At 40.4% G+C, this 16,187-nt stretch overlaps 1 protein-coding gene across 1 annotated transcript in view; it reads right to left on the bottom strand.

Moving 5' to 3' along the window:
- LOC145406855 (ATP-dependent RNA helicase DDX54) overlaps nt 1-13,227 on the bottom strand; it is a 40,137-nt gene extending 26,910 nt beyond the window's left edge. Inside the window, exons 1-4 of the mRNA XM_080277962.1 lie at nt 13,096-13,227; nt 10,701-10,778; nt 5,392-5,559; nt 3,757-3,890 (exon numbers count right to left, since the gene is read on the bottom strand). Of these exons, the coding sequence (XP_080134088.1) occupies nt 3,757-3,890; nt 5,392-5,559; nt 10,701-10,778; nt 13,096-13,224 (509 nt within the window). The 5' untranslated portion in view covers nt 13,225-13,227. The remainder of the gene's footprint in view (nt 1-3,756; nt 3,891-5,391; nt 5,560-10,700; nt 10,779-13,095) is intronic.
- Between the last annotated feature and the right edge of the window lie 2,960 nt (nt 13,228-16,187).

Genomic DNA, 16,187 nt, shown 5'->3' with positions numbered 1-16,187 from the left:
GGCCAAGGGTAACCTACTCAACTAAGTCTAAAAACAAGCTTCCATCTCACCTAAAGTGGTAGTTATTGCACTTCACTGCACATCATTTACTGATTACAGTACCACCAAAAATTAACTATAAAAGTTAGCTTCCAACTAACCTAAACTGGTGTTATTTTATTTCACCATACTTCACCCACTACATTAACTCAAACACTACACTACTGTTCCATCACTGACACAAGCACACTTGATTGTAACTAAGTTTAAAGACCATCCTGGAACAAACCAATGACTGTAAGCTTGAGTGTCGGCAAATGTCATAAACCTGTGATGCTTCATAAAGAATCATAACGATCGAGTGAGAGACAACGTTACTGTATACTGAAAAATGCCCTAACTATTTAAGTCATCACACATGCGATTCATCATAAACTGTTTCATCATAAAATGACAGTCTGCTGTACTACACAAGGAAATATAACATACAGTAACAGTTTTGAGTAGCCTGGCTCTTATTTTCTTTTTTACCCCCCTCTCCCTTTTTCCTGAGTATCTAACAGCCAACCATTGAGTAGTTACAGGAGCTCACTGCATTTAATATTTGATGTTGGTTCACAGCTTGTAAAATGGTGATGGCAGTAATAGAAATGACACCCACCGGTCCTAAGCAAAAAATAAACCATATTCATTTCTAAACCTTTTTGACATATGGCTCTAATACTTTCTCAGTTACTATTTACTAGCCATTACAGATAAATCTGCCTGAATAACTGGTGATGAATGGGCAGGATCTCTGTGGTAGACTATGGTGACAAAATGGGCAGTACAGCACACCATTGTTTTACAAATGGAATGTGCTTTTGTACACTGATCATTGTACTGTATTTCACAGCATCTAAGACACTGCATTTTGAAAGCTGCACCCTAATTATGGATGGGTAGTTGTAAAAAAAAAAAAAAAAAAAAGTCTCAACCAACACTGCAGAAAGGATTGACTGATATGAACCATTTTCACTCAAATACACACTCACCTTTCAGAATCTCCATTATGTACTGTTCACCAGTCATTGGTTTCTTTATTTAAAAAAAAAAAAAAAAAAAAAAAAAGGCTCCTTACTGCCACACCACCATCTTAAAAAAAAGCTCCTTACTGCCACACTGCCATCTTAATGCTGTTTGTGTTCATGAAGTCTGATTTTGTTTGTACAATACTTGGAATTAATGTTAACCTCCAATAAAGTAAAATTACTATATGTACACCAGTATATAGCAATAAATACTATTTATGCTGAAATGACTTCAAAACTACACAACTGAACTCAATAAAATCTGTTCTTTCATTGGTTTCATAAAATACGGAGGCCATTAAAAGTGGATACTACTTTATCTATAAATCAACTGCTTGTATGTATGGTAATGTCACAGATAACACAAAAAGAATAAAATTCACAAGAACTAAAGTACAATAAAAATTTACAGCATATTATTTACCCTAAAAGTACTTGGTACCAAGCTTGGATGTGTCTAATTCGTACCCAACGCCTCTGATGTTATGGTATTTTCTCACATTATCTTGACAAATCCTGTGTTTTTAAGATGGTTTTATAAATCACCCCTGATGCCTCAATACCTACAGACAACACATTCACTTAACTGGAAAAATATCCGTTAACAAACAAACAAAATAAACTACATGAGTCTTTTCTGATTGGCTGACTGGCACAAACATGCTCTTGTATTAGGTACACCACTTTGTCGCCATCACTAATTAAATATGTACTCCCACTAACCTCTAAATACCTCCACAATAGTATCAAAATGTGCTACTTGTATATTATACACACTAAACTAAAAGCAAATGTACAATGTTTTACAAATGAAGTTCATTACAGCAATGCTGTTTGTGAACAGAGGGGACAGCAGTCTCTACTCTCTTCTCTCACTATCACTATCTCACTGTCAGCTATATGTTTGCCTCACAACATAAAAAATTAACAAAGCATACTTAACCCGCCGCGTGCCAGTGCCATTTTAAAATGGTCTGACATAACGCTGCGGCCAGTGCCAGTGCCGTTTTAAAACGGTCTAAAATAAAAAACTTCACTGTGACCGCATTTTTCAAGATTCGTGGGTAAAAATTGGCAAGCATATAAGGTAACTGTTCCTTTACCATCCCCCAGCTGTCAAGGCCATACACTCACTCACTCCCCTCCTCACGCTTGCTCTGCCTCACTCTGCCTGTGTGCCTCACCCAGTCCTGTACACAGTGAAGGAGTACTTGGATGGGTGACCGCCTGGGAACACCAGATGCTGTTGGCATCCCTACGTGTCAAGTGGGGTTGGTGGAGGATTAGTGACCCTCCCTGTAAAACAATTAACTCTAAGCCCTTGGCCACCCCGTCTGGGATACATGGCATCTGGCAATGAATGAAAAAAATGAATGAAGTGTAAGTTGTAAATATTTTCTTGTAAGTGTAAGGACTATATAGTGGTCAAGTTGTAAATACCTTCTTGTAAGTGCCAGGACTGTACGTAATGAAGTCAGGTTGTACCTATCTTCAAGTAAGTGTAAGATAATGCATTCACAGTGAGAAAGACGCAAATTGTGATAGATGCTGAAGTACTGTAATATGTAATCAGAAAAGTGTACTGAACATTGCTATACTTTCCCAGCATAAATACCTGAGTATACCTTACATAGAAAATGGCTTTCTCTCACGTACGTGGTGAGCGTGAGTGGCTATACCTGTACACGAGTATGCAGGACCCAATAAAACCGATTTCCGACCCTCGGTGAGCATTTTAATGGCGAAATTCGTTGTTTTCACATCAAAATCTATAATTTTAGCAAAAAAAAAAAAAAAAAAAAAAAAAAAAAAAAAGGTCGAAAAATGGCTGGCACTGGGGTGACCCAGAGGGCTAAAAACAGCCGGCACGCGGCGGGTTAACTGACCAGAATATAATAAAAACACACTGTCATTCACATAAAAACATAGTGGGTACAGTGAATCCTCTACTGTTAAGACTGGTAACACTGCTACCTCCCTGGTGCTTCACTGCTTGCCCACACACACACACACACACACACACACAACTATATCCTAGCACTCACTCTCCTCTGAACTTACAGTAACTGTACTACATTAGTCACAGTTTTGGGGTACTGGTGACTTCATTATCTGTGAATGATACTAAAACATTTTTGGTTGTGCAGCAATGCATTATAATTGTTATCACGGTTACAATACAGTACATTACCAGTTATACAGTACTATGAAAGCATACTGATTCACTGATTTTTTGGTGGGTTAACAAAGAAAACTGAAGAGACCATTATAGGAATACAGTATTAACTTTCACAGCTGTAAAAACTCTCTCCTCCAAACCATGTTTATGGTTGGTGGGTCCTTCTTCCACAGAATGCCTCATATTTCCCTTCAACTCTTTCTGGCCGATGACATTATTTACATTTTATTACTGCTGCTACCAGACAACTCTACTCTGCTTAAAAGAGTAATCTAGTCAAGCAGTAATGGAGGGATTTAATGAGGGCAATATCTAACTCCTCCAGTTCAAGACACCTTCCTTGGACTGAATTAAACAATCTAGTGATAACAAGAATAATGGTATTATTGTATGAAAGGGTGTTACAGTTCACTGTGTGTGTGTGTGTGTGTGTGTGTGTGTGTGTGTGTGCGTGCATGTTTTAATGTACTGTGCTTTACAGTTGCTATATATACCAGTATATATACATATACAATGTATATTTATTACCTCCCTGGTGTAGCAATGATGATGTCTGGATTTTCATGAATAGCTGCAAACTGACCCTCAAGGCTTTCGCCCCCAAGGATAACTGCTGCTCGTAAGCCAGTGAACCTGCCAAGTTCCTTAGTGAACTTCAACGTCTGTTGGGGAGAAATTTAGTTACCATAGCGCTTTTATCCTAAAGAACTCACTTAAGTTGTCACATACCTCTAGACAACATAAAATGATTTCTGGCCAAGATAAAAATGAATCTAAAAAAGGCCTATGACAGTGTGCTGAGAACCAAACTTAGCAATACTACTTAGAGATGATACAGTATTAGTCCTGAGGTTGCATCCTAAAATGTGTAATATGGTAGGTGGGGGCACCCTCATCTATTTACTAACTGTAGTGCTATCGATAAGCAACTTGTCTACTTGGTTTACTCTTTTATTTAGAAGCCAATCACTACACTAACTGGTGTAAGTGCTGTACTTCCACCCAATAAACACCACACCAAGTGATGTGATTCTCAGTCATTTCCCTGCTCGGTCATTTAGTCCAGAGGTCTCTATACATGACCTCAGGGTGCAGCAACACTGCCCAAAACAAAATAAAACGAAGCACCAGGTTAAAACCACTGCAATATCTGAGTATGAACATTGAACCGGTAATCTGAGCCTTGTTTCCCCATCGATGACACATTTGGAGCAAGTGTGGCCGTACCCTCCCCTTGCTCTTCCTAGGTTTGCCTCTGGGCACTCTACCCTCCACATTCACATAGCCTATGTGATCCTCCTCAGCCACTCATCCTCCTCTCAATACCCAAACCATCTCAACCTTCCAGTTCATATCACTTCTCTGGTATTTCTTGAGCCAAATCTCTCTTGTTACACAATGATCTCAGTTGCGTCACTGGGACGCAACTCATCCATCTCCACACATTCATCAAATACTGAATACACTGAGTAACATGTGGTTTCATGTATGTAGTCAGTCCTCAAATAAACTCTAGGATGTGTGCAGGCATAATGCTACACATCAACTGAAATAACTTTTAGTTAAATGTTTCTGGTTTATATATGGTACACACACACACACACACACACACACACACACACACACACACATATATATACTGTAATTATGGCTCCGAGAAAACTTTAAAATCAATTACAGTATAAACAACTTTAAGTGTAAAATTATGTTAACTCACAATGAAAAATATGACAAATTATGTGAGGGAACTTAACTATCTATTTGGCTGCTTAACAACAGAACCAAAAATCTTCAGTTGTTGTAGCTAAACCACAGTCTGTCTGGTAGGCAGACCCGTTGACCATAGGCATGCACCTGTTTTTGTGGGGCTGTCCTACAGGTAGAGTATAGTACATACACCATGGAGGGATCCGGGGTGCAGGGAAGTATGAGGATGTTTGGTTCTCAAGTGGATAGTGCAACTGCTCCACGCACATGCACACTAGAACTATTGCTAAAATCTTCAGTGAGATAGCTGTTTAGCATTAGTGAGGACATGTGACTATAAAAAAATGATGTCTTTGCAACCTAATGGTAGAAGATGAATCTAACAACAGTTTACAAGGCACATACACACACACACACACATGAGAGAGAGAGAGAGAGAGAGAATGCTGAACCCACCTGCAGTGCCAGTTCTCTAGTAGGTGAGAGGATAAGTGCACGAGCCCCTGTCTGTGCTGAGTGTGTTCGCAGCTTTTCAAACAGTGGGATGAGAAAACATGCTGTCTTCCCACTGCCTGTCCTTGCCATGGCTACCACATCTTTCCCTTCCATTATCAATGGAATAGTCTGTGGATAGGTGCATACTTCTATAACTGTTACAGCTAGCTACAGGTAACACAACACAGTACAGGTATCAAAGAAACAAGATAAACATATGATGTACATACAATATACTGTTCTACAATCCAGTATTCAAAACAGAACATGGTTTTGGAAACCACAACAATCTCTGATGCTTTGCTTCCTCCTGGGAACCCCCCAGTTGGTGGTGGTTCTGCTTCCTCTTCCTCTTTTTGGAAATGGGAACAAAAATGTGGAATAGCTGAAAAGCTGAAGAACAGGATGACAAAGATGATGATGTTGCTACATGTAGTAATAACAAAATTCTCAGTGTGTAATGTCTGATTCTATCTGGGAGTTAATGTGAGGGGCACTTATGAAGAAAAATTATGTGCACACTGTTAGACTTGTGAGGCACAGCTAGAATTCCAGGGATATGAATGGCATGTGAAAAACTATGTAGCCAATACTACTGATCTTGTTGACAGTTCACACTATCATTACGCAAGAAAAAGGGTCAGGATGATGATGATGATAAGATGCTATGGTACCCACATAACTTACTTTTTTTTTTCTTTTTTTTTTTCATTTTTTTTTTTTTTTAAGATACATATGCTTCTCTTTTCACAAATTACATTATGTACTCTGGTAGACTCCTTTTAGACATCTGATATTTCAGGTCCATCTGTTTCTCTCCCCATACCCAAATGCCTTAATCTCAGAGGGGGTGACCATGAACAAATCACTTCTCCATCACCCTTTCCTCTCCATTTGACTGCCCTCCCTCCATCTCATGTCACTCTCACTCATATACCTCTTCACTCTGTCACTCCAACTCATCCTTGATCTCCCTCTCCCCTAGTCATTTCCCACTCTCCACATACCGGACTAAACTATCTCAGGGTACTTCTTCAAACACTTCCCAGCAAATCCAAGTATTTTTGAGTGTGGTTAAAAACAGATTTCGATTATTACTGTCTACTTGTAGTATAAAATTACAATATAAATCAGCAACTGATACTCACTTCTACAATGCCAAGTCAATACCTTGGTACTCTGACAGCTCTACCTGCTGTAACTGTCTATGCACTCTTAACTCTTCGATTCTGACTTTGAATTTTGTCTTAAATCACCTCCATTCATGATATAGGTAAACATACATCTACTGTACAGATACAGTGTAGTGAAATCACATCACTCAGTCCCTTATCCCTGAGATTACACTCTGTGACCTCGTCACAGATCTTTTTCAGTCAGTCTCTCACAACCCTGCGCCCAATGTTCAGTCCAGACATTTCAGGAGAAACTGACAACCTGACTGCCCTTGAGTAGCATTATGCGAGCAAGAAACCCCAACGACTCCTCAGATTTAAACCTCCACAGGCCATATCTGCTTGGATCACCTTAATCTCCTAGACCAGCAGGCTTACATTATCAGCTACCAATCAATATAGTAAAAAAAAGGGTAAAGGGGGATTGTATTGTCCTTCTCCACTTTCCTTTTTTGTAATGCCATAGACATACAGACACCTCAGTGCTCAGCCACAGCGGTGCAGACAATCTCCTCAGCCACAGCGGTGCAGACAATCTCATAGCTTCTAGGACACAACATGGACTGTACCAAAAATAATTTCATCCATACTAAATGCTCTCAACTCTCCAACTCGAATTCTTCCCGCTCCTTCTGGCACCTTGCCAAAAATCTTTCTAACAACTTTACCTCATCATCCTTCCCTCCTCTTTTCTACTCTGATGGTTCTGTAGCTATTTCTTCTACTGATAAAGCAGATCTCTTCGCACAGACTTTCTCCTCCAATTCCACCTTAGACGATTCCGGTGCTGTTCCTCCAACACTTCCCCCCTCTGACTTCCTCATGGCTGATATTAAAATTTCTTCAGTTGATGTATTTTCTGCCATCACTGGCCTCAGTACTAACAAGGCATATGGGCCTGATGGGGTCCCTCCTGTTGTTCTCAAGAACTGTGCTTCTGTGCTTTACACCCTGCCTAGGTAAACTCTTTCGCCTTTGTCTGTCAACTTGTACCTTTCCTTCTTGCTGGAAGTTTGCTCTCATTCAGCCAGTCCCTAAGAAGGGTGACCACTCCCAACCCTCCAACTATCGTCCAATTGCTTTAACGTCCTGTATTTCAAAAGTTTTCGAGTCTATTCTTAATAGAAAAATTTTAAGGCATCTTTCCTATCACAACCTTCTTTCCGATCGTCAGTATGGGTTCCGTCAGGGACGCTCCACTGGCGATCTGCTCACCTACCTTTCAGACTCCTGGTCATCCTCCTTTCGGGACTTTGGCGAAAGCTTTGCCATTGCACTTGACATCTCAAAGGCTTTCGATCGAGTCTGGCATAAATCTTTAATTTCCAAACTGCCCTCCTACGGTTTCTATCCTTCTATCTGTGCCTTCATCGCTAGTTTCCTTTCTGGTCGTTCTATAGCCGCCGTTGTAGACGGCCATCGTTCTTCTCCTAGATCTATCAACAGTGGTGTTCCTCAGGGCTCTGTCCTATCACCAACTCTCTTCCTTTTATTCATCAATGATCTTCTAAGCTGTACATCTAACCCTATCCACTCATACACTGATGACTCCACCCTTCACCTTTCCATTCGGTTCCCGCAACGCCCATCTCAACAGTTACTTCAACAAACAAGGGATGAGGCTATGGCACACCTAATGTCTGACTTGGCTCGTATCTCTGACTGGGGTAATAATAATATGGTTGTCTTTAATGCATCTAAGACTCAGTTCTTACACCTATCAACCCGACAAAATCTTCCACAGGTATACCCACTAATGTTTAATATTATTCAGCTTAATCCTGCATCATCCTTGAACATGCTTGGGGTTTCATTTACTCGGGACTTATCTTGGAAAGATCATATTACATCTCTTGTAAAATCTGCTTCCAAGAGATTGGGTGTGCTGAGCCGACTCCGCTCTTTCTTTACCCCTGCGCAATTGTTGACTCTATACAGGGGTTTTATCCGCCCCTGTGTGGAGTACAACTCTCATGTGTGGGGAGGCTCCCCACATACAGCTCTTCTCAATAGGGTGGAGTCAAAGGCTTTTCGTCTCATTAACTCTCCTCCTCTTACTGACTCCCTTCAACCTCTGTCTCTTCGCCGCTCTGTTGCATCTTTATCTCTTTTCTATCGCTACTTTAATGGTCACTGCTCCTCTGAACTGTCTGCTTGCATTCCTCCACCTCTACGACGGGCGCGTAGCACCTGTCTGGCAGCAAACTCTCATCCCTTTTCTGTCCATCTCTCTAATGCAAGAGTTAACCATTACTCCCAGTCTTTCATTTATGCAACAGGTCAGCTCTGGAACTGTCTCCCTCTGTCTGTATTTCCTGCTGCCTATGATCTCCAGTCTTTCAAATGCAGTGTGTCCAGGCATCTCAAAATGATTGGATCTTGAATTTGGCTCTCTATTGTATTTTGTTTTTCTCTTGGAGGGAACTGTTACTGCGGGCTCATGGCCTTTGGTTCCTTCTTCCTCGCATAAAAAAAAAAAAAAAAAAAAAAAAAAAATTTAAAACTGTTTCTCAAAAGATCAAACAGTCATAATCTAAACTTCCCATCCTATATCTATCTATTGCCAGACGCCTCAATCCCGTTTGGGGTGGCCACAAACAAATCGCCTCCAAGTCGCCCTGTCCCCCGCCATTTCACTGCCCTGCTCCCAACTCACACCCCCCTCTCTCATATACCTCTCCACCCCATCCCTCCATCTCATCCTCGGTCTCCCCCTCCCTCTTCCACCCTCCACCTCACTCACATACACTCTCTTCGTCAATCTTTCACCCTCCATCCTCTCCACATGGCCAAACCACCTCAGTGTGTTCCTCACAACGCTTCCTATCACATCCACATCAACACCACAACGCTCCTTTATATCCTCATTCGTCAGCCTGTCTCTCCACGTGACTCCACAGGCTCCTCTTAAATAACTCATTTCCACTGCTCTCACTCTTGACTTGTGTCCTTCCAACAATGTCCAAGCTTCACTTCCGTACGTTAGAGTTGGTATCACAATACTGTCATGTAGTAACTTTTTTACTTCCATGCTCACTTCCCTGTTTCTTATCACTGCTTTTAAGGAACCAGCAACCTTTCTTCCCTGCTGTACCCTTTCAAGCACTTCACCCTCCAAACCTCCATCCTTACTCATCACACTATATGAATGTATAAAATAGTTGGGATGCTGATGACAAATATTCAGGAAATTCCAAGTTGCAAATTCACAATAATTCATGCTCACTAGGATAAAACACAAAGCAGATACAGTACGGCAATGATATATGATACATACAATAGCCATACAGAAAAGCACTGCATATAATAGTAGAGAAACATTAGTATAATTACAAACACTGCTAAACAGTGGTTTATCTTTACTATTTTTCTCTGCTTATATGTATTTATTTTCCCACATTTCTACAGGCTCTGAAGGAATTCAGGAAGAAACATTCTGCTGCTTTTGAATATGCATAAATACAGCATATTGACCATTAAGCAATTACCGCAAGAAAATCCCTCTCAATTACTTATTAGCTAATGGTACATCGCATTTCCAAAACAAAGTTTAACTAGAAAAAAATAAAGCCCCAAGTGAACAAAAACATTTTTAAAACTATCCCATCTTGCACTTTTACCTGCAGTATAATGAACTGCTATTGCAATTATAATATTTCTGAACTCTACAACTCAAAAACTCAAGTACCGTAACCCAAACCCTGTTTCCAACTAATAAATGGGATTATCATCAGTAGGACCCAGAAATGGGAATGAGAAAGTATAATACTATACTGTGGGAGAACTATCATTAATACATAACGAAATGGATCATACATCCACTCAATATGACTCAACCCTTTGAAATCCTCAGCTTCACTTCACAAGGACACCATCCACACAAAAATAATGTACTACATTGTAAATAAAAAAATTTATTCAGAGGAGTCGATTATTCAGAATTCATGGAATATTCTGTACTCAAAAGAGTATAACAGAGCTTGAAATCATAATCACATAATCTTTCTGAAGTTGTTGGTGTTTGATATACAGTACTGTAATTCTATATCATTCACAAGCTACAGTGTGAAGCTGCAACAACCATCAGTAACTGACCTTACGCTGGATAGGAGTTGGAACTTTGTAGCCTTTCCTCACTATCCCACGATACACAGGGAGGCTTAGACCCATGCTCTGTAAAATCAACACAGTTAAATCATGCAGTATTTAATGTACCATACATTAAAGACTTGGGTAGTGTGATAAGTAAGGATGGAGGTTTGGAGGGTGAAGTGCTTGAAAGGGTACAGTAGGGAAGAAAGGTTGCTGGTTCTTTGAAAGCAGTGACAAGAAACAGGGAAGTGAGCATGGAAGTGAAAAAGTTACTACATGACAGTATTGTGATACCAACTGTAACGTACGGAAGTGAAGCTTGGACGTTGTTGGAAGGTCACAAGTCAAGAGTGAGAGCCGTGGAAATGAGTTATTTAAGAGGAGCCTGTGGAGTCACATGGAGAGACAGGCTGAAGAATAGGATATAAAGGAGCGTTGTGGTGTGGATGTGGATGTGATAGGAAGCATTATGAGGAACACACTGAGGTGGTTTGGCCATGTGAAGAGGATGGAGGGTGAAAGACTGACGAAGAGAGTGTATGTGAGTGAGGTGGAGGGGGGAAGAGGGAGGGGGAGGCCGAGGATGAGATGGAGGGATGGGGTGGAGAGGTATATGAGAGAGGGGGGTGTGAGTTGGAAGCAGGGCAGTGAAATGGCGGGGGACAGGGCGACTTGGAGGGGATTTGTTTGTGGCCACCCCAAACGGGATTGAGGCGTCTGGCAATAGATAGAGATAGATAGAATTAAAGTACTGAACAATATGTCCTAATTTTAGGTCAGGGTTGTTTCCAAAACATCACAACTTTTTCAACAGTTACAACAGGTACAGTAAATTAGAAGGAACCTACATATAATAAAAACTTTCTGTGCATTAACATCTCTGCTTACCCATACATGGGATGCAATGTCTTGACATAACACAGTAAACTAACTGCTGTCCTGGTACAAGTTTTGAATGCTATGTATGTGCTATGTGTAGTTTTGTCTGTTTAACCCCTTCAGTCAGAGGAAATTTTATATTTTTGATCTTGCAACTTCCAGAAAATTTTAGCAAGTTCTGGAAAGGTCTCTTATGTTGTTGTCCCTTAACCCCTGTCTGTATGGATAAGCAGACCTGTCAGCCACAGGTTGCCTACCTGTTATCAAAGGGTCTGCTTGACCAGAGAGACCAGGGTTAAGCAACAATAAAAACAACCACCTGAGGGTGTCATCCTTATTCATGCTGCAGTATCTTCTAATGATTCTCTTCTCATATGGATAAAATTTTAAAACTGAAGGGTTAAGATACAACCTTCAGTAACTCCTTAAGCAAAACCTGTGCAATAAGCTATATATGTGTGAGAGTTTCCAAGTTCCTAAAATCATGCAAGTGGAGTTTCTACTGTATGATACAACATTTGTAACTCTGTAACAGTGAGAGGCAAGCAATATATGGGGCAAACAGGTACTTCATTATTATCTTTATGAAACATGAAAAAGTCTACATATTCAGTAGTCTTGGTAGTTGTAAATTAAATACAGTGGGGCACCAACTTTCGCTACAGCAGGATTCGCGGAATCCACTTTCGCGGCATGCACCAAATATTCCCTAACTTCCACTTTCGCTTGAAAAAAAATCGATTTTCGCGCACAAATTTTGGGTTTGGGACAATATTTTGAACTTTGAATTTCCTGTACCGCCCGCCCGCAACCCACCGCCATCTTGAATGACGTCATGTCAACACTCTGTCCACCCATTCCCGCCATTGTGTACAAGCGTGCTAGCTCCATTGTGTTGGATTCTCATGGTTCAATGGCCTCTACTATACCTGGTAGTGTGGGGAAAAGGCCTGGTGGTGTGGGGGGAGAGCCTGGTGGTGTGGGGGGAGGGCCGGGAGGCAGTGGTGGTGATAAAAAGTGGCCAGGACATTCAAAGTCGGGAGGAAAGGCTCGGATACTTACCCCCAACATCCATTAAACACCTCAACCTGGTCTCTGTGGTATGTTTCTCCTCATATAATGTGTACTGTACAGTTTTTATTGTTTGTATCTCACAATGCAATGTACAATAGTGATTTGATGTACTGTATTGCAAGTGAAAATGAAAATCTGATGTTACTTTAGGATAACCGGGAACCAATTAGCCTTTTTGCCATAAAGACAATGCCCCAATTTTCGCTAATTCCACTTTCGCGCATTATTTTTGGACCCAATCAGGCGTGAAAATTGGTGCCCCACTGTATTGTAAAGTGACAAACAAATCTGAAAATATGCCACTGCAGACAAATTAGTTACATCTCAAAAGTTTATTGCCTTTACTTCCCAGTATGGTACAGTACAGTACATTGTCTTGTGAACTGAAAGGAACTAAAATAATAAAAATTACTGGTAATTTACTATAACATGATTACATTCTTACCTGAAATCCTCCGGATTTTTTCTTTTTATTTTTCATGGAAATTAATTTCCGTGTGTCCAGCTCTGCTTCTGATGTATACCCATCCAGAGGAGCATCCGTTGCTCCCCACCCTTCCAGTTCCTCGGCCATGTTGTAGCCTAACTAACAGAAGATATGTTACATTATTTAATAATAACTCATAACAACTTCACCCCAAGGAATTTTATTCAATCTTATTCTGGTTAACATTAGACAACTGTTTTCACTTTAGGGAAGAAGTACTCAGTCTAGAAGCACTGGAAATTATTTGAAATGTCTTTTATTTAATGTAGCTACTCTGGCTGATGTCAGACAGCTGGATTAAACTTTGGAAAGATGTCCTTGAGAATTTGACTTGAAAAACATGACAAAAATATGAAAGCACTAACTATAAAATAATTATCGGTATTAAGTGAATGGGATAGCTAGTGAGGTGTAGAGAAAGAATATTACTGAAAAGTATAAGATGTAGTGCTTCCTACTTCTTCCTTAGCCTTTATCATTATTTTTCTGTGCCTGCCCTCCTCTTTTCCTATTTCTCCCATCTTTCCTGTCACTTCTTATTGCTTTTCTTTCCTTTACAGGTGGCTTTACATTGAGTGACAAGCCTAATGGTTTCTTGTAAGCCAGGAAACCATTTACAACGCTGGGTAGTAACCATATAACCAACCCATACGTGCTCCCTATGTTTCAACAAGTGGGTTCATGGAGGGTTAGTGCCCCTCCCCGTAAAACAAATAACTCAAAGTCAAATGGCCACCCCTTATGGGATTATGGCGTCTGGCAATAAACAGACAGATAGATAATTTTATATTTAGAGTTACAATCACATGAAATTTTTAATGATTATAGTGAGATCGACAATAAACACTAAACATGCTGCTGCAGTCATACTGGCAGCTTTCTTATATACCTCCATATAGGTATATTTTGTCTGTTCTGTTCAATTTTTGTGATCTACAAACATGTAACTGTCTGTGCTGTATAATGCACTAAAATTACTAAGGTCGTCAGGCTGTAAGACAGCTGGAACCACTGCACCCCAGTGGTAAACTTTCACCTTCATCATCTGTGAAGCTAAAATATAAAGGAGGTGCTAAACCCATGTCTTTTGCTGCTCTGGATTTTCTCTGTACATAGCTACTTCATCCTATGGATAATATTTAGCAGAAGCCATAACTGGAATTCAAGTACAGTAGTTTGAAGTGTTTTCAGTAAATTTTTACAAGTTGCCAATATACCCCCCAGGTTGTGCAGTACATTTTTCTGGACCTAACCTAACCTAACCTGCTGCAGCAGAATGCTTACTTAGAGTTAGATATCTTACTATGTGTCTATGATGGTAATATCTCTGAGCTGCATATTGCCAACTTGTAAAATAATACCATGTTTTCTTTTTATATCTCATCAGATCTGTACATATTTCTTCCATGACACTTTCCTTGCAAATGACCCCTGGGGTGATTCATGACCTGCAGGGAGGATAAATTACCTCAACAGGGGGCAAAGGAGTTTAATCTGCGACAAGTGTCACAGAAGGAAAATGTCAGCAGTCATGTGATATAAACAGAACATACTTCAAACTACAGTACTTTAATTCCAGTTATGGCTTCTGCCAGAAATTTACCCATCCAACCTGATCCCATCCATCTCCCAACTTGGCCTCACCCACTGCATGCCTCGCTTTCTCACACCTACATTTCCTGTATTAATCAGCCTTCATGAACTACATTGGATCTTTCTACCTTTAAGCTTACACACACAATTTTCACAAACCAAGTTATATCCATTCTGGTTCCTTCATATGACCATCTTATCAGAATTAAGCCTAATCTCCAACCCCATCATCAACAAATATCCTAACTCTACATCCTTCGTAAGTCACATAATTTCTTACCCTACCCATTCGACGCACTTCTAAATAAAGAAAAGTAATTATAAAGATAAATAACAACATACCTGGGCACGTGTATCGACACTTCAATGAAAATATTAGCTGATCTTGACTACGGGATGTTATTGTATTCTCATGAAAGCATAAGTTATAACCTATCAAATTGAATGTATATCTATTAAATTGATAAGGTGAAAAGTAGTTTATACAGGGTGCACGGTACTTCATGAATAATTAACAAAAAACAAAAAATCGTAGATGCATTTATATTGAAGATTAGATATTAAGGCATCCCTCAAGAAAACTGTAAACAAAGATCCGATGCCACAAGGACAGATCACATTCCTTAAAACGGTAAAGAGGTTCTCAGCCCTTCCACCGGCTTCCACGTGCTTTCTTTATCTACCCATACGTCCTGTATCTGCCTACTTTGATACTAACAGGTAAGGTCAGCCACTGTTTTGCTATTGGAAACATGCAATCCAGTAGTAGCTGTTTAATGGTTGGATCTTCGGCGACTAAACCGACAACTCCATTGGCCAAGGCCAGTGATGAGGTTAGACATCCCGCAGGACAAAAAAATACTATCTATCTATCTATCTATTGCCTGATGCCATAATCCCGTTAGGGGTGGCCATTTGACTCTGAGTTATTTGTTTTACAGGAAGGGGCACTAACCCTCCACCAACCCACTTGATGACACGTAGGGAGCACGTAATTGTTTGGTTATATGGTTACCACCCAGCGTTGTAAATGGTTTCTTGGCTTACAGGAAACCATTAGGCTTGTCACTCAAAGTAAAGCCACCTGTAAAGGAAAGAAAAGCAATAAGAAGTGACAGGAAAGATGGGAGAAACAGGAAGAGAGGAGGGCAGGCACAGAAAAAGAATGATAAAGGCTGAGGAAGAAGTAGGCAGCACTACATCAAGTGAGTGGATGATGGTCGCCACCACCAAAAAAATACGATCTGTTAAATCAAAGGGCGGATGAGCTACATAATTCAGCAGCCATCCGACAGGGTGGGAGGAGCTCGTTAGGCTTGGCAGTTCACCCAGAAGGAAAACTCGGAATCAAACATGGATAGCACTTGTCAGTGATGCTACGCCCCTTACCATAGGTTAATGTTAAGTCATCTCCAGATTTCGTTGGGGTTCGCCTCCCCCCACTTTGACCCTGTAAA

Source organism: Coenobita brevimanus, chromosome 71, assembly GCF_032717465.1.
Source record: "Coenobita brevimanus isolate Jiangsu-jjx chromosome 71, ASM3271746v2, whole genome shotgun sequence".
NCBI lineage: Eukaryota > Metazoa > Arthropoda > Malacostraca > Decapoda > Coenobitidae > Coenobita > Coenobita brevimanus.
The sequence above is the reverse complement of the archived record's forward strand: the minus strand, read 5'-3'. Positions and strand labels throughout refer to the sequence as shown.